At 40.7% G+C, this 23776-nt stretch overlaps 1 protein-coding gene across 9 annotated transcripts in view; it reads left to right on the top strand.

Moving 5' to 3' along the window:
* The window catches only part of FAT3 (FAT atypical cadherin 3), a 402153-nt gene that overhangs the window by 367686 nt on the left and 10691 nt on the right, over positions 1-23776 (top strand). For 7 of the 9 annotated variants that reach the window (XM_051779182.1, XM_051779179.1, XM_051779180.1 and 4 more), the window contains 4 exons: positions 6640-7108; positions 16472-16625; positions 17689-18344; positions 21187-21300. In XM_051779182.1, coding sequence (XP_051635142.1) covers positions 6640-7108; positions 16472-16625; positions 17689-18344; positions 21187-21300 — 1393 coding nt within the window. The remainder of the gene's footprint in view (positions 1-6639; positions 7109-16471; positions 16626-17688; positions 18345-21186; positions 21301-23776) is intronic. The other 2 variants (XM_051779181.1, XM_051779178.1) reach the window with 1 other exon arrangement.

Genomic DNA, 23776 nt, shown 5'->3' with positions numbered 1-23776 from the left:
ACAGAGCCTTTTGTGTCTGTGTTTGCAATCTTCAGAGTACTTTGGGCTGTATGCTTAGGTAATGTTAAAGTGGCTAGATGAGTTATTAATGGGCAACAAATAACTTTATAGCTGTTAGACTGAAATATTTCATGAGCAGGAGTACTGTCTGTCATTGACCAGGAACTGTCAGCACTGTTCAGATTTGTACAAGACAGTTAAGCTCTGATTTGTGACACACGGAAATGCTGTTTGAACCATCAAGTATATGTTTTTGTTCAAGGAAAACCAAATTAAACTGCAGGCTGGAAGACCTTCTTTGAAGTCTTCATCATGGTCACTCTTAGCACATGTCAGTAGGTAATGTTAGCAATTTTGTAATTTCAAAAAATATTTGAAAAAAAACCACAAATGGCCCTGATGGAAGGTGCCACTTGAAAACAATGAGACGATACAGAGATTACTGATATTTAGTTAGAATGGTAATAGGAGCATTAATTTTGTTAGACTTTAGTGTATAAAGCTCGCATCATTAGGGAGTACAGCATGTCCAGGTCATAGGCAACTGAGTGAAAATCTCCAGTTGAAGCTGAGCAATTTTGTCACCAAAAAAGAAAAGTTGATGCTGCTACAAAAAAACCCAAACAAACGAAAAAACACCCTCATTGCAATCACCTGAGTTGAATCTTTAGTTGTGAGGTAGGAACCATGTGTTTTCAGTCACCACACAATCACCTAATTATTTTGATTTGAAAGATGCTAAGTTAAATATAATACTTCAAGAAGCAGCAACAAGAGTTGTGGCTATTCTGCTCCAATTTCAAAGGTCAACCTCCATGTCAGGCTCTGTTTTGCTTCCTAGCTCTAAGAAACAGTTTCCATCTTTGAACTCATCTCATGCAGTACTTGGTAGAGAGCTTCAGATGCAGCTGCCACCTCACATATCCAATGAGTGAGGTCCAGGATCGTGTGTGGATGCAAAGCCTCTGCTTTGTCCTATGTGTTGAGCAGGGAAGGACACAGGGAATTACCTTCCCAGAGCCTCATGGTCCGCTTTTAGGTAGGGCACGATTCATGGTTGCAGTGTGTACATTTTTCCCAGGTCTGGCCTTTGGCTTCTGTGTGCATATGGCTTAAAGAAAACTAAATTATTACATTCAGCATAGTTTTTAAAGAAATTGTACCACTTTAAAGATCAAGAATTGTCAGTGTTTTGTTTGTGAAGGTCTTTTAGCAGAGGAATATCAGGCTGAGGTCTCACAAAAGTGCTCTGTGACAGACAAATGGCATTATACTCAAGGGATTTAGCCTTATCAGGTCTCTTCAGGATAGGAGCTGACTCTTGAGCTGCGTTTTGGGGATCCTTAACTCAGATGTTGTCAAGTAAGTTACGCTTAGACTCTCTAACCTTGGTTTTTTTTCATTTGTAAACTACAGGTAAGACTACTTTTTTTTTTTCTTTAACCAGGTACATATGTTGTGAGATAGGGAGGCATTCAGAAATGAGGCCATTAAGTAGATTAATTACAGGACTATAAATGTGAGGTTGTTATCATTTGAGCATTGCTTTCAATTAAATTAAACACGAGGAGTAGCTTTCCAAATAGAGGATAAAGGATGGAATCCTGTGCTCTTTTGAGCACTCTGGCATTACTCCAGCAAAGCATTTAATCATTTGCTTAACTTACTATATTTGAAGGCAATTGGAACTACTTACATAACTTAATTTTAAGCATGTACTTAAGTGTCTGCTGGATTAGCACCAGAGGGCCCAGCACCATCACTGAGCTCCAAACAAAGGCAGAGGTGGAGGAAATTTAGAGCATAAGCCCATGGGAGGGCAGGCAGAAAACACCACGGCTGTTGGGGCATACAGTGGCATTAATTGTTTTGAAGGAAGTCTCTCCCATTGCAGTCTATTTAAAAATTAATGCTGCAATATGGTTTTTGGAGTTTAAATGACCAGCTTAATTTTGGGAGCTCATACATTTGTGATAACTCCAGGGATGGAAATATTTCATAATCATAACACAGTGTCCTTCTAGGATGAATAATCAATTCCATAGAGCAAACTGCTTGTCTACTACTTTGCTGAAAGCCTACCAGCTACACTGCATTGATACAATATAATAAGGGTGTTATTTATTCAACTATTTCAAATAAAGCAACACATCCATCGATTTTGAGAGGTTGGCCATTTTTTTTGTTGCATGCTCTTGCTTTTAAGGCAATTGGAGCAAAATGAGATGCAGGTCAATGGCCTTTTTTTTCTCCTTTGAAAAGATTGCATGTGCTAAAACCAGGACCACCATTTCCTTTTTACCTAAGTAGCATCTAACAGGGAAAAGTAAGTTTTAACTGTTTAAAGCATTACAAGACCATTGCAGAAGAGAATCCCATAATTTATCTAATTTTTTTCAGGGAATATGATGGAGATTCAAGTTTTTTTATGACATTTAAAGAATTAAAAATATGTAAAGAAAGACTTTCCCATCATGCCAGAAATAGAGGTGCTAAATGGTAAAAGGCAAGCATATGTTCTTCTGTCCAGGCAGTTAATATGAAACTTTTTGCATCATTTAGTTAAGTATATATTTTACATTTGAGTGCATTACTGTTGCCTGGCTGATGCTGCATAGGACTGAAGCTTGGATGTGGTCCCAGTTATGGCTGGAGTTGAAATGAGTAATATTTTAATTAAATACACTGTTTTACACAAACGAACCTGAAATGCAATTCAGTTAACGAAGTATTTCCCCAGATAGATTAGGAGGCAGCATGCTGTATCCATGGTGTTTGACTGCAGATGGACTGTGTGAGCTGGAGGTGGTCTCAGAAGAACCATTTGATCATTTTATTACCTGTGTTGATACACAAATATGGATGTTAGCCAAACATCTTAGCCAGGCTAATACTGTAATATAATTTACAATATGTGTCTGGCTCCATTTTGCTCATTGAATGAAATTGTTGAAATATAATGGATTGCATCAGCTCTTGGAGTCTTCTCTGTTCTTTTTACTTCTTCACAGCTGAGGAATTTCGTGGCTGTAAAAGTATATCTGCTTAAGTATGCATTAACCTCCCTGTCCTAGTTGTTATAACTGAGACTGTAACTAAGCCCTGAGCTTATAAAGCACTGAGAAGTGGAAGCTTGGTGGGAGTTTTCTGCTCAGCTAGAATGAAGCAGTGCCTCTCTGCTTTCGTGATGCCTCTACTGGTGCCATGGGCTGCACTGGTGAGGGGTTGCAAAGTTTGTGTATCTCTGCTGTGAGATGGAGCAACTCAAGCTCTCTGCTGTGTTGCACTACACGGAGGGAAAAAAGCAATGCCACACGTTCAGTCCTACACTGATAGTCTGATGCTACCAGCTCTCAACCAACCCAGCCCCACTGATGTTATTATCTGGATAACTGCTGAGGCTGGACATTCATTGGATTTCCATACTATTTGCTTGGACTGAGCGGTGACTGACATCACAGCAGTTACAAAGAATCACAGGAACACCATGGACTAATTGCTGAATGATGGTTGAATTCTTGTGCTTAGGAGTAGAGGCAGCAATTTTGCCTGCCTGGCCAGCCTCGCTGCTAATAGTCAGGACAGGAGCCCTTTGCAGCATCTGCTCCTTGTCAGCTCTTCCTGTTCTTCCTCCTCCTCGAGGCACCAGGCCATCAGGGGACAAGTATTTCCTCCCGATCCCCCTACAGCAAGGCCTGTGACCATCTGATTAATGAAAGTATTTTTATTGTCCCATTGCTAGGGGTATCTGGATATGTCACAGTCTTTAATGTATGTATCTGTAAAGCAGTGGTGTGAGATAGGGAAATGACGTTACCCCTCTTTTACTGATGGAGACTTGAAACTAATGACTTGCTTGAGATCCCAGAGGAAGAGTGTTGCAGAGTGTGGATTCCCATGCAAATCTATCATGTCTTACACTAGTACTGTAAGCATCAGACCATCCTTTCCATCTTTCACTCTAGCCTGAGGTAGGGGTTGCTAGTGTTTCTTCAATGAAAGGAAGGAAACCTAACCTTTCAGACTATATATATTTACTGTGTATGTCAGATCATCTGCTGGTAAAAAGAAGTAAAAGTGGATGAGAAAGATATATAAAACATATTTTAATGGCAAATCTTTTAGATCATCATTTCCTGTATACAAATGGTTTAATATTTATTCCAGGTGCTCATATGTGGTGTTGTATTTATAAAGATAATTGGAAAAACATGTTCTCTGAGTAAGGGTAATAGACATGCAGGCAGTAGGTTCTTCAGGGCATAAGTAGTCTTAGGGGAGGTATATGTATATTATACACAATCAGTAGAAGAGTTTCCATAGGAAAAAGCCTTTTGAATAAGCAGCAAGTTGGCTGCTTATACAGTGATGGCTGTTTTTCAAACTGTAGTATATTGGCATGTATTTTTCAGTTTGATTTGTATTCCTTTTGAGCCAGGTCTTTCTGAGCAGCACCTTCAAGGTTTATGAACTATTTTGTAGCACAGGGAGAAAAGAAACTATTGCTCCATCTCTGGAAAGAAAAATCTCAGTTTATCAGGGCATCTTGTTTATGAAGATTCCTCTGGAGAATGCTTTAACAGGCACAATTTCAATCTACAGAAATGGTTTACAGCTGAGTTTTGAGTCCCATAAGAAAAGATTTTTTAATAAAAAATGATCCAGACTCATTTTTCTGTACATCCATTAGCGATTTTAGATTGAGCTGTAAGAGTACCATGCAATATCCATCCCTTAAGTAGGTTGTGTTACAATCATAGATCTGACTTCTCAGTTGCATCCTACTTTGAAGTAGCCAGCTGCTCATAGCAGAGGCTAATTCTGGCTCCGTCCTTTGGCTCCTTCCCTCATACCATGCAGAGTAAGTAGGTAGCTGGCATTGATAGGGAGCTTGCCACATGCTTGCCACTGCTTAGCACCTCTGCGTCCAAGTGACTGCCAAGTAGTGGAGTGATGTGGTTTATATCCCAATTGACCAGTGTGTTTTGGCTTGAGGTTCAGTTCAAATTCAGCTAGTCAAGAGACTGAGGGTTTGGAAAGGAGAGGGAGTCCAGAGATCTACAGATCTCAAGATTTTACTCTTAGCTTTCCTCCAGGTAGTTTTGTCAACCTCCAAGGACATAAAATGCTGATGATGACAAGACAGCACAGTCTGCTTCTGTAGATTAACAGTTTCATATTTATCTTCAAGCCACATCAGAGAGCCTGGCAGAGAAGTGTGTGGTCCCACAGTTGAGACACATGCCAAGGAATGTCTCTAGCTAACATGGTTTAAAATGACTATTCATGCTAGAAATGGCCAAAAATGGCCAAAAGCAGATGGACACAATGCAGCATCCTCACATCTGCAGTAGCCATGCCTGTTAAGCAGGCCACCAAAGCTCTGTGGGGGTTCTTGCATTGACAGCTGTGGCAACTCTGCTTTGATGGCAGGGAGCAGTCAGGCTCTGTTACAGACACACCAGTGAGAGGACAATGTGTGATGCAGGGAAGGATGAAAAAGGACATAGCGCCTGAACTTTTCAGGATGATAAATAATGGGACAGAACTATCTTGAGATGGGGTTTGCAGAAATAAGTACTTCCTGAAGCATGACATAAAGGTAAAATACTTGCAAGAGCTTTCAGAGAACTTGAATCCAATTAATGTGTCATAAGAAATTATTTCCAGCCTTGTCAGCCATTTTAAACTGATCTACCATCTGTTAGAGAAACCTAAAATCTTTAGGTAAACTGCTGATCAGAAAAGCAGCACTTCATACCTATTCTCTTACTCTGCACTTCACCTGCTCCAGCAGGCTAGCACAGATTTTCCCCTTATGAGGACTTCAGATGGGTGAGGGACAGGAGGGAGAGTGAGAAATCCTCTCTCATCTCTCTAAAGCCATGAACCCAGCACAAATACGAGGAAAGAAAAAAAAGTAAGAACCATTTGATGTCATCTGTGAGGTATACACAGGCAGGTAGTGTAGCATCTTTGGAAAATAACTGACTTTTGGTCAACTAGAATCTTACTGTTGTCATTAGAGAAACTGAACTTATGACACTTGGGGACAAATCCACACCTTGTTGAGATGCTCCAAAAGGTTACAGAAGCACAGGATGTGTATGTGAGCAGAGTACCTAACATCACTAGCTGAAAGCAGTGGCCACTGATTTTGCCACAAGCCTCTTTCAAACACTGAGAGGTGATCCTGTGCCCTGACTGTCCTTTTGGTAGCATCAACCACTGGGAGCAGAATCACAGCTCACGGGTGAGTGATGGCTGAGAGAGACATAGCTATTCAGCAGCAGAGCCAAGAGCAGAACATAGGTCCTCCAGTCCACACTTGTTCAGTAAACTTATCGTTATTCCAGTTTTTGCCAGTGTTCTGCATCTTTATTTTTTCCTACATTTTTCAGTTTTTCTGCAGTAATTGGCTTTGGATAAATTCAAAGTAAGCTGATATTTATGACATTATATTTTTTTGCTGCTGATGAAGACACAGCTTTTTGCTATTTTAGTGTCATGTAGGAGAGCAGCTTTTAACACTGTATAGAGACTGTCTAGAAGTCCTCTGTGTTTCCAGATTCTCTGTGAGAATGTGTTATGAGACAGCTGAGTGCCTGAAGCGGTTTGATTTCTGCTTTCCTCCTGCAGATTGTCGATGGCAAACTCTGGTTCCAGTTGGATTGTGGAAGTGGCCCAGGAATCCTGGGAATTTCTGGCAGGGCTGTTAATGATGGAAGCTGGCATTCAGTCTTCCTGGAGCTGAATCGCAATTTCACAAGTTTGTCCCTGGATGACAGCTACGTGGAGCGTCGCAAAGCCCCCCTCTATTTTCAGACTCTCAGCACAGATAGCTCCGTCTACTTCGGTGCCCAGGTCCAAGTGGATAACGTCCGCAGCCTGACTGACAAGAGGACCACGCAGGTCTTGAGCGGCTTTCAGGGCTGCCTGGATTCAGTTGTCCTAAATAACAATGAACTGCCACTCCAGAACAAGCGCAGCAGCTTCGCAGAAGTGGTTGGCCTGACGGAATTGAAGCTTGGCTGCGTCCTTTATCCCGACGCCTGCGAGAGACATCCCTGCCAGAACGGAGGCACCTGTACTGCTGTGCCATCTGGTGGTAAATGCTTTCATTACTTTATGGGTTTCCCCCTCACCATTTTCCTCTGTAATGTATTGCCAAAGATTGTTATATGCAGCAACATGCTTGAAAAATCTCACGAACTCTATAAAACTCTGTTAGGTATTGCAAATTGGGTAAAAGCTGTTTGCTCTATAAATAATGGTGAAGCAGTGCCCCTTCTTACTGCATAAGTGTTCCAGGAGGAAATTGATTTATCAGCTGTTAGGATAATCCTATTTCTATAGAAACCAATAGAATTACAATTACTGTAATGCTCAGCTGGATTTTTCAGGATCCATTTACAGCATCCTTAAAGCATCGAAGGCTGTACACAAAGATGGTGATTTCAAACATCCATCATAGATACAACAGCACTTTTGCCTTACTCTGTTTTCGAAGCTGTCACAAATAATTACTGAGCTGTCCTCAAACACCTTTGTCCTTTTGTGAGTAATTTGATTACATATGTGCATGGAAATAGCGAGTTGGTACCATTATAAACCCCCCTGAACTGTATTTTACAGCTTCCTCAGAGGGCTGAGTGCTTTAAGGTCTAAGTAATACTATCCAAAGTTTATACTATTGTGATGTTGGAGTTTCCTATCCAGTGCTTACGTGGTGGATTGTGTGCTTTGTTGCCAGTGACTTACTGCAGTGCACAAGTTACCAGAACAGCCTGCATCTTAGCAGGAGAAAAGCAAATGGCATACATGTAGGACATTCCCTCTAAGGCTGTTGTCTCTGCAGTATATGGGTTTCCCTTCCAGTTCCGCATATTGTATTTGCATGCAGCACTGCACACCTTTTCTGGCAGACTAAAACTTCCTCTGAAAAGGAGGTTGCCCAAGAGAGAGGTTTTCTGCAAGTTCAGAGCTTTCCATCCAACTTACTGTCAGTGATTTCGGTCATGGTTCCCTAGGGAAGTTCCTGCTAAACTCTTGTTTTATGGAGCATTTAACCACTGTCTCAGGGCTTTCTGCTTTAATGTGTCCATGCAGTTCCCTTGCACCCATAGTTATTATTTCTGGTTTTCATTAGTTTAAACCTTGTTCTCATATTTCCCTTCTGACTCCCCTCCACCGCATGGATTTGTCTAAACTTTAGGCCCAAACTTGAGGTAGCTCAAGACTGACATGTGGTGAGATGTGAGCAAAATTGTCACAAGTTCCTCAGTTGGCTAGCCCCACCCTTATAAAGTAAATCCTGACAGTGTGGTTTTGTCCATGCTAGGCTGTCTCAGCTAGCATCCCCTATGGATCCTTGGCTTTGATTCAACCACCTCTTCTCCCATGCCATGGCAAATGATGCATCAGGGATGCTATCAGCTTTGCTGTTGATGGAAAGAGATGGGAGGACAGTTGGGAGGAATGAAGCACAGCTCGGGTAACCCAGGATGTGTTGTGCAGCATGAGGAGAAACGTTGCTGCTGGTGTGTGTCTTTAAGGGTCTTTATTTGCCGAGGGAAGGAGAGAAAATGAGGGCTGCACAACAAGGGCAAGAGAAAATTTCTCTGATTGCTAAGCATGATTACCTAAATCCGTAGGAAATATGGCTGTAGGAGGTACATGAACGTAACATGGCTTTGATTCAGACTCCATACTTAATAGATGAGGTTAACCATTTGCCTCACGTCCTAGGAAGCATGAGAACAGCTCCTTGAATTGATTTTATTTGAGTCTATATACAGTATTGCTCAGCGATCTCGTGATGAGTAAATTGAAACCTTGCTAACAGAACACTTTACAGCAATTCTTTTTTTCCCAGTGCCATGTGCATGCTAGTTCAAACTGAGGGGAGATATAGGGTGGGGGAGAAACAAGGAACACTGAAGATTGGACCCATCTTATTACTGGAGTGGCATACGCCATTTTCATGTCAACAAAATTCACTGCTGGAAAGCAGTCACAGAACTGATTTAACTTGCCTGCGTTCCTGCCTCTGCGAGGGGCATGTGCCCTGCAGGGATGTTTTGGCTGCCTGCCTTAAAAAAATCTGTTTGCTGTTTTTACTGCCTCAGCAGTGTATGTAAATAGAGGATTGTTATAAAGCCATAATTCCAGTGCAATGGGCCCTGACTGTATATCAGTGGTTCTACAGCCCAGCCCATAAGGAGAAGGCATGGGCATTTTTGCTTCCACTAGGCAAAGCAATTCTGTTAGTGTCCTCCATATATAAAAAGGCCACTTAATTAAATTCTAAAAGCGGAGAGTCCAACAGCATTGCAAATACTAGTTGCAGAGCCACAAACTGTGATGTGCATTTAAGAACCATCAGCCATTGCATTTGCTGACATAGATGTTAGCAGCTAACTTCCATTTAAAATAGAAAAAAAAAACCCTTCATTTTTTAAGAATTTTCTTGAGAACAAAAATGGCAGCTTTTGCTTTTTTGGTGAGGGGAATAATTCAAAACTACATCATGTGAAGATTTTTTTCCCAATCTCAGGGCATTCAGTAGCATCAGGATCTCTTGAATAATATTTTCTATGATATTACCCTCCTATTAAAGTTTTTGGAGAATAGTGTTCCTTTTCATAAACAGAGAGTGTTTGGTATAATGATAAGATTAGTTTTAATAAATAATTTCTCTAATTTTAATTTTTACAAAGCAGGTTTCAGAAACTGTTAACATACTTTTTCTTATAAATACCCTACTGTGCTTTACAAGAAAATTAGGAGAGAGAAAAAGAAAGCTGAGATTTATAGCTAACTTTAGAAAAAAACAGTCAAGCAAAGGTTACCCAACATTATAGCGTGAAAGAGTTGCTGGCTACATACCAGAAGTCAAAGGGGCTGTGTCTGATTTACATATCATTTGCATAAAATGGACATCTACAACACAAACCTCCATAATAGTATTCCTGTTGTGAGATCTTCCTTTTTATAGAAATGCCTACTGCCCTGTTCACCATTAATAAAAAGCTGCCTCTGATTACCTTTCGTTTCATCCTGCAGTTATAGGAATAGGGTAATATTATGGATGTATTTGTACAAAGCTAAAGTGATGCTTTGTATGCACTAGGAGTGTGTCCATGTGGTTTAGATGGATAAATTCCCAGCAGCTTCGAAGTGCCTAGTGCAGGGCAGTGCTGTGCAGCTCAGGGCTGATCGCAGAGATATTGACCCAAAGGAGACCTGGCACAGGGCTAAGTTGACCCATGCTGACTCTTTCTGTCTGACCTCTCCTCAACCAAACTACAACTCTTCTCTTCCGGTGAGCTTGTGATATGTTTACATTTTTTGCAGGAGCGCCCATTGGAAGGAACTCCAAAACTTCCAGGGGTTTCCACCCCTTGGGGTCTACCACTTTTCTAGCCTCTGGGGGAAAAACAAAGTCCAAACCACTACAACATGGAACAGGACACAGTGGGGATCTTAGCCTGCAGGAGAAAGCACAGACAGCTCAGATGAGTACTCCCAGAGCACAGAAAAGCCTCTCTGCTTTCAAAGTCTGGCTTCTGAGCCAGCAGAAAGTGACCACGGCCTGAACCGCTGCTTGCAGTCCTGTGTTCCCACAGGTCTGAATGTCTGAATCATGTCCTGTGGCAGCAATGTATGCCCAGTGATGTCAGTGGTTAAAGGGAGGGTACTGTGTGTCCCGAGACCCCACAGGGAGATCCCATGCATGCTTAAACAGGGCTTGCAAATGGGGATGAGCAGTCACTAGGTCTTGACAGCTCAGGAGACTAGTAGTAGAAAGAGACCTACACAGTTTTAGGGCAGTTTTCTTGGGAGGCAGTGCAAACCACAGCCCTGAAATATAGACCACATTCTTCCAGACTTTTCGGACCCTATCTAGAAGTATGGGTCAGTAAAGCAATTTTTAAAGAAAGTTAGCATTTTGAAACCTGACAAACAGCATAACTTTATGAAACAACTTGACTCTTTGAACTGAAATTTCCCCAAAAAATTCAACCAAGTGTTTAAAGTGTGGTTAAGCTATAAGCTGCTGAATATGAGGTCTTAAAATGAGAAATGTCACACAACCTTAATAACAGTGTGGCGCTACCAGGGCTCCCAATAGTAAATGTATGTTTATCTGCATGAGTAAAACCATGAGCAATCTCAGCAATAGAAATTTTTACTGTGATCAAATGCAAACACTGCACCAAGATTTTCAACCACAGAGAGTAACCTCTTGCTTGTAAAACCTGCAATTATAAGTACAGTTACTTCCTTTTAATTTGATCAGTCCTATATACATCTGGCTTTGATTAAAGTAAATGGCTAATATGAGTGGGCAATTTTATTTGAACATGAAGCATTTGAGTGGAAATATCTACTGAGTCAGGGACTGTGGGCAGAGTGTGAGGACAGAAAGTTATTGCTTTTCCCTCTTCATTTGTCCTTTTTTCTTTTTTGTTATTATTATTTTTTCATGAATGGAGTTAAAATCCAAAGAGGGGGAAATGGAACATGGCACTTGGGTGGTGGTTTTAATACATGTTTTAAATTATGTTGGCAACATTGACTTACAGCTGTTTTTGAGGATTGGGTACTTCATAAGAATGAAATCAGGGAAAACTGGGTCATGAACTGACCTGGTCTTACTAATGTTCTTAGTCTTGCTTTTTCACATGCACAGACAACCCAGCACACTGTAATGCGAGTATATCAAATGCACATGAATTATTTTTAAAAGCTTTTTAGAACTATTGGGGGGCGTTAATCTTTTTTATAGCTTTTAGGTATCTGAATTTAAATTCCCAGTTTAAACGCACACGCATGCCAATCCTTTCATAGAAAACTCTGGTTCAGCAAATACTGAGGTTCGTTTTCATACCAACAAGTGGCAAGAGGCAATCATCTGTTTAAAGACAGATAAGTTGAATCTGAAGTGACAGGAATATGTATGGCTGAAGAACACACGCTTCTTGAAGGTGGCCTGGTTTGACTATAAACATACCAGAACAAAAATTCTGGGAGAGGTCCTCTTCACCTTCAGTTGTCTAATCAGTTAACTTGCCATGTAGCACTATGTGAGCAATGCCAAAGGCAGGGCTGTTTCTGGACATTGAGTTTGTCAGGTCTAGCTGCACAACAGGGAAAGAAACTACACGCGGAGATCAAATAGAAAAACCAAAGCACGTAACAGATAAAAGCCAGCTTCTCGTGCATGGGATAGATAGAAACAGGAGCATACACATGTTCAAAAAAAGAATTGGCAGCAGTTCGGAGCATCCTCTTTAATAAAGCCGAGTAAACCTTAGGATAGACAGACATTCAGATGCTCAGGGTGGGAATGCTACCAACAGAGATGTTTGCTACATAATGGCACCCCATCTGCTGATGGCACCGTGCCTGCCTTTTGCCACTGTCTTTGCTTCTTAAGTGCCAAATAAACACAGGCAGGAAGCCTGTGTAGTGTCCTCTCTTACCACATGTTGCTCTTTGGTAAGGTCTGGGATGAAAAAGACCTTTTTCTCTGGTTTTGGACATGCCAAGAGAGCACTAAGGGAAGCTGTTTGAGTCACAGTGAGAAGGTGAGATTTAGCTACATAGAGGAGACTCAGAGGAGTACGAGAGAAGCCTTATAAAACAAGCAGTAAGCCCAAGACTACGATTAAGCAGGAAACGGCTATGTCTACATAATGTTTTAGATCATGAATGAGAATCTTCTGACTATCTCCTCTGTCCGTGCTTCAGTTCCCACTGTGGAGAGATGAGGTGTCTGAGGCCAGGACCAGGCTGAGTTGGAAGACTAGGCATGCAGCCAACCGATCCCAAAGCCCTGAGACACCTGCAATGAGGGTGCGGGGTCCTCAGCACCAACTGTTTTGCTCCACAGACCCACTGTTGTTGCTCTGTAGGGCTTGTTAGTGTAGATACAGCCTAAAAAGACTGTATTGTTGCTTACAGCTTGTTGTTGCTCTTAGGTCAGCTGTTTGTATAGGCTACTGCAGCACATGCTGAGGGTGTTGTGGCCCCACCCTAGCAGCCTTGCAGAGGTGTTTTCCAGAGCTTTCTAACTTTTTCCAGTGGTTCCCTCTGAAAAAATACAGTGGGGTGACATTGCAAAATTTGCTGTCTTGGAGAACACAGATCAACATTTTTCAGCATCAGTGTGCAAAATGAAATATTCATATCTCCTGGAGGAAATTCAGATGGACTGTATGATCTTAAATGTTGAATTTCCAAGACTTCAGTGCCTTCATTGTGAACAGGATCAAGCCCTGCATTGCTTAAAAGAGTTTTTTCATCCCCTGCTGAGAGGACAGGGCACTGAGCCTTTTCTTCAGCTCTATTATCCATGGGTCTGAGAAATTTGTTCATTATTCTTGTGCTAAACGGGAGGGATGAAATGCATGATACATTACCAGGATATTAAATCAAAAGTATAATAAAAATTTTTTGTTAGACTCAAGATGCACTCCTGACCAAAAGGGTTTTCTTTACAATTGAACTTTGTCCACAACCATGTGGTGAAAACGTGCAGTAGCGGGCAAAATTACAGCCTCTGCTGAGAGGTTTGGAGAAGGATTAAAGGTCTGGCAAGTCTGCTGGCTGAGCTGCTGCATAGTGTGTACTGAGCCATCATATCAGCTCTTCACTTCCCTTCTCCATGAATTTTGACATATGCTTTGCTGTGTTGGAGGCCTCCCGGGTGAATGCACTGCAGCCCTGGGCATGTGTGTCACAGAAAAGTTCTGTGTCTTTTGCCAGTGGCTTAGGCTTGGCAGGTGTATGGCAGTGAATCCAATGACAGGAAATGTCAGTGATAAATATGGTAATTTAATACTGTCTTGTTTTAGTACCTTTTTTATTTCTACCTTTGTTCCTTAAGCTTAGAATCTATAGTGAAAATTTCAGTCGTCTAATATCTGTGTTCCACCATCATTAAATCAAATTCAGTGAAAAAGGTAGGCTTTCAGAAGCACACTTTTGGTCCTGTTCATACATTGCCAAAAAGGGCTCTGACTCATCTGGAGCATTCAGTTCCATCTCCTCTTACTATAAAATGCATAAATCAATGTTCCTTTTATACTTGGTGGTAAAAGTATTTTTTTTAAATTAAATCAATACTTCTCAAGTTTTCTAAAATGAATAAATGTAAACAGAATGTGTTATAGACTGAGAACCTAAAGTTTAGTCAGCTGAAACAAACACAGGATGTAAAAAGAAAGTGGTTCAAAGGCTTTGTCTTGCAAATGATTGGCACCTAGGAATGTGCTTAAAAACCAATAGAAAGTTGGCTTTTAGCATCACCTTAAAGTTATGGAAGTTAAAAATATCAGATAACAAATAGAATAACATATATTCTTCTATTAAATAAGGCAACAGAATTGATTATGAATAAAATGTTTTATATTTGAATTGAACATTTCACTTAAACTTGTTGAGACGATAAAAATCCATATAAAACATTACTGTAAATTTTCGAACTATAGATGTCACTGTTCAGTCATAAAATGAAGCACTGAAACAGCCTTATTTATTTATACTGTGTATTCTACCTACAGTCACAGGTTTGTAATTTTTCAGACACAGATCTTCTCACCAGGTACAGAAGGCTGTTCACATTATCTGAGTGGCGCAAAAAGAAATCTAAGATACAAAAAGAAATAATCCTATTTTGCTGATGCTGACCAAACGTACTTTTTAAGAAGCCTGAAAGTTGAATAATCTTTTTTAACTCTGCAACCCTGAAAACAGCAGTGCTTCTGTCTCCCTTCTTGTAGCAGGACAATGAAACAGTGTGATATTTGAGTATCTATTTCATTTATCTTCAATTAAATAGGGTTGGACTCTTGACTGAGTATGGCAGCAAGTCTGGTTCCAAGTTTATTCTCAAAGCCTGTCCTCATGACAGAATTCCAATAGAGTAACTGAACAAGGCGACCTGAACCGGATAGGACATAAAAGATGTGGGAGTCTTAATGCAAAATTGCTTTTTCCTTATGCCTCTGCTGGGCTTTCATATATTGCTTCCATGAAATTCTTTTCCTTGTAACTGTGCTGGAAATTCCTGCCATGTTTACTGAAAGAGTAACTTTTAAAATAAGTATTTTATTTTTTGCCAGATGTATAGATATAGAAAGTTTTTAAAAATATGTTTAAAAGGGTCACCACTGAGGGATGACATTTAATCTACATCAGTTTGATCTCCAATAATTTTGACACTGAATTGAGTTGCACTCAACCATTTTAGCTCTAACTCCAGCAGTATTAGTTGCAGGAAGTTTCCTTGTTCCAGTTGCTTAATATGCTATATTCAGTAAGTATGTGAACCTCATAAATGGAGCTTGAACCTTGCCTACACATCTGTTTAGGACATTTGGATTGTGTAAGCAGTCTTTTAAAAGATCAGCCAAAGTTTTTTTACAGATGTCCAAGAAAATTTAGCTAGTTCAACAACTCTAACCTACGAGCCTTTCCTTTCCAGGGACTGTCTCAGCCATCTCATGGCTTTCACAGCCTACATGCTCCTTGATCTTTTCAGGTGAAAAAGCACTCAGATTTCTATATCCAGTTCACAACATAAAGAGATGCACTGCCTCACTGGATTTCTTTGTGACCTTAAAGAAAGCTTTTATTATTGGCATAGGGGCATATGAAATCACAAGGAGAGAAAAAAAAAAAAAGAGATTTGTCATTTGATACTTGGCAAGGTGAACTGATGCATTTAAAAATGTTTTTTTACTTTGATGTTCCTCCTGTGTTGGCAGAAAACATAAAAATAGGACTTAGATCCCCAACAGGGTCCCCCTCTGCGCGAGTGGTGTTATGTCTGATGTTTTGCAGCCAGTGATTAATCAGACTTTTGATAGCGCACACTCCACATAGTTAGCTCTGATTAGGGCTGGCATTGCCCAGATTAGCTGGTATTTTAAGGTTTATAGTTACTTCCTGGAGGATGCACTTTATGAAAATGGTGTTTTATTATTCTCACATCCCTACTGTGTCATCCTTGTAAAGGGTGGATGTGGAAAAGCTCTCAACTGATGTATTTGTTCATCAGTGAAGACCCAAGAGGAGCGTGGACTGCCACTATCAGCAAATGTGGTCTGTATTTTCCAAAAGATTGGCAAATGCATCCTGGATTGAGAATGTTTCTTGTTACTGAAGTTATACATGGATGATATTTATCCTTGTCTGAATCATTACAATTAGGATGGTCTGGGCTGCAGCAATTCCTCTGGTTCCTGGTTGTGGACATGAGCTCCAGTTGTCCAGACATCCCAGATAAACAAACTCTTTACAAGCATTATTGTGCACCACACAGACAGACCAGAATGTGTGTAAACATCCCCTTACCTCCACAGTACAATATATTTTTGGTGTAATCATATGGGTCCTCTTACTTCTAGGCAGATTCAGTGGTAGGATTATAATTTATCTCTCTTTGTCCCTCACCTCCCAGGATACCACTGCAATTGCCTCTCTCAGTTTACAGGAAGGAATTGTGAGTCAGAGATCACAGCCTGCTTCCCAAATCCCTGCCGGAACGGAGGCTCATGCGATCCCATTGGCAACGCTTTCATCTGCAACTGCAAAAATGGCCTGACAGGAGTAACGTAAGTGTCCCTCCCCAGGTGGGCAACAGCTTTTCAGCTCAATGATGGCTTGCTTTTTGATCAGGCATTTTGTACCCAAAAGCTTTGATTCACCTAGCAAAAAATAAACCCAAACTTAGCACTTATTTCAAGTCTAAGCTAATTACAGTTGGAAAATCCATGATACTTGAATACTCATAAAGGTTTTTCTGAACTTAGCCTCCAAAATTGTTGATTCAGGATGTTATTTTGAGAAACTTTTCACTGAGATGTACCTGTCTAAGTGTGGTGGCTTTTTGAGCAATCCTTCTTTGAGCAATTGTAAAACCTGTGGAAGCTGCTAGGTAATCTTTGTTTTGAAAGTGGATCCGTTATTTAGTCACCTTAACCCTAACATAAAAGGATAATTTATTGCATTCATTTTTTAAAATTCCTGTCTTGACTTTATACTTGGTGCAGATACAGCAAATCCCCTGACCTGCCCATCAACATTCTTTTTTCTTGTCTGATTTGTCTACTGTTTGTACTTTTTGCTCTGCATTTTACCACCTCTTGTTCTTTCCAGTTCTCCTCTCTCAGTAGGGTTCCTGTCCTTTTTTCCCCCGCCTTTCTAATATTTGCTCATTTTATCTCAAGCCCAAAATAATTTTACACAACCAGTATATCCTCCTCTTCTCTTAAATAAGTACTCTGATGTTTTTACTATATTTTGTCTCAACTGTCTTCTCCTTGAATCCTCCTCTAATATTTTGTATTGAATCCTATGGGACAGTCCAAAAACGATATAAAAAAAAGCAGATTCTCTGTTACAATCATTAGGGTCAAGTGCATCCTATCAGATGCTTTAAACTCTTTTATTTTCTTCTTGATCTTTCCATTTTATTGTCTTAAAAAGACACAGAATAGATGTAGAAAAAATTCAATGCCATTAAATAATATGATAATAGTAAGATTATTTGCTGAGCACCAGCGAGGTGTTAATGTTAACTAATGGCACCTCTTTGACAAGGTAAGTTATCAAGCACAAGCTGGACTGTTTCCTAGGTGTTCTCCAAACTCCAGACTCTCCTTTCCTTCTTTTAAGGTGTGAAGAAGACATCAATGAATGTGAAAGAGAAGAATGTGAAAATGGTGGCTCCTGTGTCAACATATTTGGTTCATTTCTGTGTAACTGCACCCCTGGCTATGTGGGTCAATACTGTGGTCTTCGCCCTGTGGTGGTTCCCAATATACAAGCTGGGCATTCATACGTTGGCAAGGAGGAGCTGATAGGAATAGCCGTGGTCCTGTTTGTCATATTTATGTTGATCGTCCTTTTTATCATTTTTCGCAAGAAAGTTTTCAGGAAGAACTATTCCCGCAACAACATCACACTCGTACAGGATCCGGCTACTGCAGCCCTGCTCAACAAGAGCAATGGCATCCAGTTCAAAAACATCAGGAACAGTGGAGACAGCAGAAATATCTACCAAGAGGTTGGGCCTCCACAGGTTCCAGTGAGGCCAATGGCCTATACCCCATGCTTCCAGAGTGACTCACGGAATAACCTGGACAAGATAGTGGATGGGCTTGGCGTAGAGCACCAGGAGATGACAACATTTCATCCTGAGTCCCCTCGAATACTGACAGCCAGGAGGGGGGTGGTGGTGTGCAGCGTAGCTCCAAACTTGCCTGCCGTGTCTCCCTGTCGCTCCGACTGTGACTCCATCAGGAAGAGCACATGGGAAGCTGGGACAGAAAGTAAGTACCGCTGTGTGCTGGTCTTATTCTTCCGTACCATAGGTAAGGCTTAACTTCAAGGTGAGGCAGGTACAGTGGCACAGATACGCTTAATGCCCCAACCTCTGCATGTTGTTGTTACATGTGAGTTGTTACATTTCTCCAAGAAGTGATTCAAAATTATGAAAGGTTATAATTAAGGCATACAAGAGGTTATAAGGTTATAATCTAGGCATACAAGAGCTCTACTTCTATGCATTAAGCATGACTAAATGCATTTATTTCACTTGTTCAGAAAGCACATGTGAGTAAGTGCTCTGAGCATTAGTATTTCAAGTGACACAATGCAATCATCTTTCCATTGGAAAAAAATAATTTGGGGCATAATTCTCAAATATAAGTTCTGCTAGGTTCAGGCCATTTGTCTCCCCAAGGGCGTTAAAAACCTTTAAACCTTCTGCAAGAAGCAATCCTGTTTTGCAACAGGGATAAATGAACTAATATTCTCTACTTCCAAGGACAAATGAACTAATATTCTCTACTTCCAGTGTCTGTGAAGTGAAGCAGAAAATCATGTACTGCTCATAGGACCACCTTTTCAGTCTATTGCATTCCCATCTACATTCAGTATCAGTCATTGCAAAATTTCCAATCCCCATGCTTACCCTATTTGTGCTCTGATGGTTTCTCACCTGGTAACACAGTGCTTCCTCCATTCCTGAACAAGTTGCTGGAGATACAGCAAACTTCTCATAATCTGTCATGGCAGGAAATGCAGAAACAGTTATAGCCCTACATCATCTATCCTTGCAAGTCAGAACATGTCATATGGACTGGGAGATGTTTGCTTCATCATATAGGATTTTTTTTTAAGATGTTTTCTCTTATTAGGAGTTTTTCCTGATGCATCTTCCAGTACCTAGAGGGGGGCTTACAAGAAGGCTGGAGAGGGACATTTCACAAGAGTGATAGAACATTTCACTAGTGATAGAACAAGGGAGAATGGCCTTGAGCTGATGAGTTTAGATTAGATATTAGGAAGGAATTCTTTACTGTGAGGGTGGTGAGGCACTGGAACAGGTTACCCAGAGAGGTTGTGGCTGCCCCATCCCTGGAAATGTTCAAGGCAAGGTTGGATGAGGCTCTAAGCAAGTTGGTCTAGTGGAGGGTTCCCTGCCCTTGGCATGGGGATTGGAACCAGATGATCTTTAAGGTCCCTTCCAGCCCAAACCATTCTATGATTCTATAATCTTCAACCCTATTGCAACAAAGCTTTAACCAAAACTGTCAAATAAAAACTATATGATCCAGAAACTTTCATAGTCTTGTAGTTTTAAGCAATAGGAACTGAGGACTAGACAGAAGAATCTGGCACTGCCTTTAAGGAGACTGTAGTAAGATGGAGGTTGGCCTCTTCTTCCAGGCAACTAGCAGCAGGACAAGAGGACAACATCAAGATGTGCTGGGAGAGGTTCAGGTTAGACATCAGGAAGCATTTTTGCACTGAAAGGGTGGTTAAGCCTTGGATCGGGCTGCCCAGGGAGGAGTCACCATTCCTGGAAGTGTTCAAGAAACGACAGCACATAACACTTCAAGTTAGGGTTTAGTTGGCGTGGTGGTGTTCAGTCAGAGGTTGGACTCGATGATGTCAGAGGTCTTTTCCAACCTTAATGATTTTATGATTCTATACCTGTGCCCTGACCGGCACATTTTCATCTAAAGCGGCCCGTTGGCTAAGGTTTTCTAGTGAAAAACAGGGAATTAATTTTCGTTTATTTGGGCTGTGTTTCAGAGTTGTGTTGTGGTCGACCTTTTAAATCTTTAAATATAGTTATGCTGATTGAAAGCATCAGCATGCCAGCCCTCATACATGCTCTGTTCTGTATTCTCCTGGATGTTTCTGCCAGTGACACTTCTGGTATCTGTATGAATTTCTGCACAGCATGAGGCCATGCCATGGAGACAGACCTCAGCTGTCAAGAAGTGAGAAGCAGTGCAGCTTCATTACTGCAGCACTCACTCCATCCTCTACATACCCTGCTTCTCAGCAGTAACAAATCAGCCCTTGCTGTATGGAGGTGTGCCATGCTGTGGAGAAATATCTACAGGTGGAGAGCTGTACTTCCATGTTTGTAGCACCTGAGCTTCTTCATTTATAATTGGCTCAGATCTCTCTCTCAGTGCTTACTATGGGGGATAACTTTTTGTGTTCCTGATTATCTCTTTTATAATATGTAGTTGAATGCATTTATTCACATGTGTTTAATTACAGGCGAATTTATACCATAGGTTGCAGTTACATTGCTAAACAGTGAAGTTGTCAAGACTGAATGTCCCTGATGAAAAGCAATGTAAATTGAAGGATAATCTATTATATGTCAGTGATGGAGCAATTAAAATCTGATCCAAGGGCCACTGATATGAATAACAAGATGCACAATAACTTTATTGAGCATTGAATGAGCCTTTAATGAGGCTCTCAAATTAGGAAATGAACGGTAAAGATAAATGTAACTGTAATCTCTTGTATAAGCTGTTTATACCACATTCTTTAAGTCATCACTTTTTTTGCTGTTGAGACTACATGTCATCTAAAAAAAGGCAATACTGAATACAGATGTTTCTTCCTTGATTACAGTGCTGTCAGCCAGTTGAAAGACTCTTTGGGCTTCAAACACTTCTAATGTCTAGGTATCTTCAGCAGCTGCCTTCTTGATGAATAGGTCATTTCCTCTGGCTGAAGGAAATCATTTTATTCTGAAAAAAATAATAGAAGGCAGGATTTAAATGTGTCCGTGGTATAAATAGATAAATGTGCATACCTAGAGAGTACCTTTTTGCTTTGTTTTTGCTGTCAATGAAGGTAAAGGGGTTGATGACGCTGAAGAAGTGACCTGTTTTTCAGGAAGTAATAAAGGCAGCAACTCCGAAGTACAGTCCCTCAGCTCCTTCCAGTCTGATTCCGGTGATGATAATGGTAAGAAATGATTTTATCTGTATTATGCTTGGGGAAAAGCTATTTAGCTCTCTTTCTAATATTATTGAAAACATTCATGTGACATCTTGAAAGCCTTTAATGATGCTGAAAGTCTCAGGTTCAAGCCCTCACTTTGTGTCCACATACTAAATTATAGGAATGTAATAAAAATCTATAGGAATGTGATAAAAATCTTGATGGTTGGGGCTGTTGCATCAGGACCAAGCTTTACAGTGAATTAGAGATATAGTACAGCATAGTCCTATTGACAAGATACATGTTGACTAATAGGTTGCAAGTGAAACTGTAGAATTTTTATCATTTTCCCTCTTGGAAGAGCACGACTTTCATGTTTCATCAGTCACATAAAAGGAATTTCTGTGCCATTTGCCAGGTCTCATTCATGATCCCAACAAGACTCTGCTGGTGCTCAGCAGCAACAATGAGCCGATGAGCCAGTCCCGGGTGGCTTGGCTTCTGCCTGGTAATCACAGCTCAGCAAACAATAGAACACCATTAAATCCTTGTTCAGTGCATACTCAGTGCCTGCTCTCATGTCCTACATCATTATCTCAGTGGGTGACATGGGCAGAGCCATATACAGCCTGAAAAAAACCCACAAAGTCAGAGCAAATCTTTGTTCCTACGACCCATATATGTTGAGTAGTGGGTCTGAGAAAAGGCACAAGATGTTTCTGCTGGGAAGGGATGGTGGATGTCAGGGAAGTCTCATTCAGGTACACAGAAAAAGACTAGCACAAAGAAATTGTACTTGGTTTCCTCAGCTGCCAGTTAATGAACTGTCTGGAGACTTAGTTCCTCAGTCATGTCATGCAGCTCTTCTCTAGGTACTCTGAAATGTTGGAAAAAGCACTGAAAGCGAAGTGCACTTGCAGTTCCTTTTGGTTCAGCTGTGTCTGAAGCATCACGATTATTTTTGTTAAGCTTCTCAATGCTTTTCTACCCTGCACCCAAAAAAAACCTTTATTTTTTTTTAGAATAAGTATTATTTTAATGATATATGCTTACATTATAATTACCTTCAAAATAATTATTCAAGTGGTCATTTATTGTACATTGTTACTTTTTGTATCTCCTACATTCTAATTAGACATTTCAAGCTCCTGATCCTCCCTCCATTTAATTCAGTGACACAGTACCCACAGAAACTGGATTGGACCTCCTATGCTCACTCATTTTTTGTGAAAGCTGCATTTAAAATAAGGCCTTTAGAGGTAACAATTGTAGTTCAGGTCCAAACAAATCCATATCTTCAGGGAGAATGAGGGAAGAAATTTAAGTCATCTGAATCATTTGCAGAGGTCAATGCAAGACCATATGCTGTGGTTTTCTTGAAGCAGCAGGGAAGGTTTGCAGTAAAATAGCCTAAAATGCAAATTCAGGCATACGTAAACACATAGATGTTCACATACGTGTACTTAAGGACTAACAGGTATCCCTCCTGGAGCCATAAATCCTTCCTCTTCCTGTCAAGTTAATTCTTATTGCTTCATATACCTACAAAGATTAAAAGGTTGTCAGTGAAACTACAACCAAACCAAACCCCCTCCTCCAAAGCCAAGAGCAATGCTCCCAGGTTCTCAAATGGCTAGCAGAGAGAACAGGCTTGTGTCATGCTGATGTACAAATGGCTGTGCCAACATTGTCTTGTAAAAATGGGTAATTGCTTCTGACTGGGGAAACCTGTTTTGCACTGGTGAAACACTGGGACACATCCCATTGAAGGTGCAGACAGCCCTGCACTCTTCAGTTTCTATCAGGTGCAGGCAGCCTCCACTCAGCCTCTCCAGAATGCTTGGAACCTTCTCTTGCTGGGTCAAATAGGGCTTGTCTTACCATGAAAACTCCTTTTGGGTGTGATTTTTAACCTACCTTTTTTTTCCCCTCCCACCTTATTTCTACTGTATTTAAGTTGCTCAGCTCCCCTAGTCTTGCTGAGAATAGTTAGCAGTATTTTTTGTGATCAAAAAGCAAAAAATCTGAACAATGTTGTATTTGGGTGTTGACCTCCAGTGAGCTGTAAGCAGTTTCCCTCCTTTCTGTGAACATGCTCTGCTCAGCTCCCACCAGAGCCAACCCTTAGTAGCAATGAAGACTTTCTGATCTGTTTTTCACTCTCAGTTGTTCTCCTCATAGAGTTTACAGCTGCCCTCCATGTCTTCCCAGCCATGCAGCAGCTAATTGCATGGAGTCCCTTATTTTTCTATAATGTTTATTATGCATTAGCCAGTACAAGTCTCCTTTGTACAATTGTCAATGCTGTTGATGGCATAAACATGCTGAACATAAACATAAAACATGACTGGTTTGGTTTATCGAGGCTCTTTTTGCCAAGCCTTCACAAGAACTGAGGAAATTGGATAATATCCCTGATCTCATGCCCAAAATTTAACAAAGATGTGAAAATATTCAACATATATTTGCGCTGTTACTGTTAATATGTTTCTTGTGACCT

Source organism: Manacus candei, unplaced genomic scaffold (assembly GCF_025592945.1).
Source record: "Manacus candei isolate 608988 ecotype Guabito, Panama unplaced genomic scaffold, ASM2559294v1 h1tg000014l, whole genome shotgun sequence".
NCBI classification, from domain to species: Eukaryota; Metazoa; Chordata; class Aves; order Passeriformes; family Pipridae; genus Manacus; species Manacus candei.
This window is presented reverse-complemented; position numbering and strand designations above follow the sequence as displayed.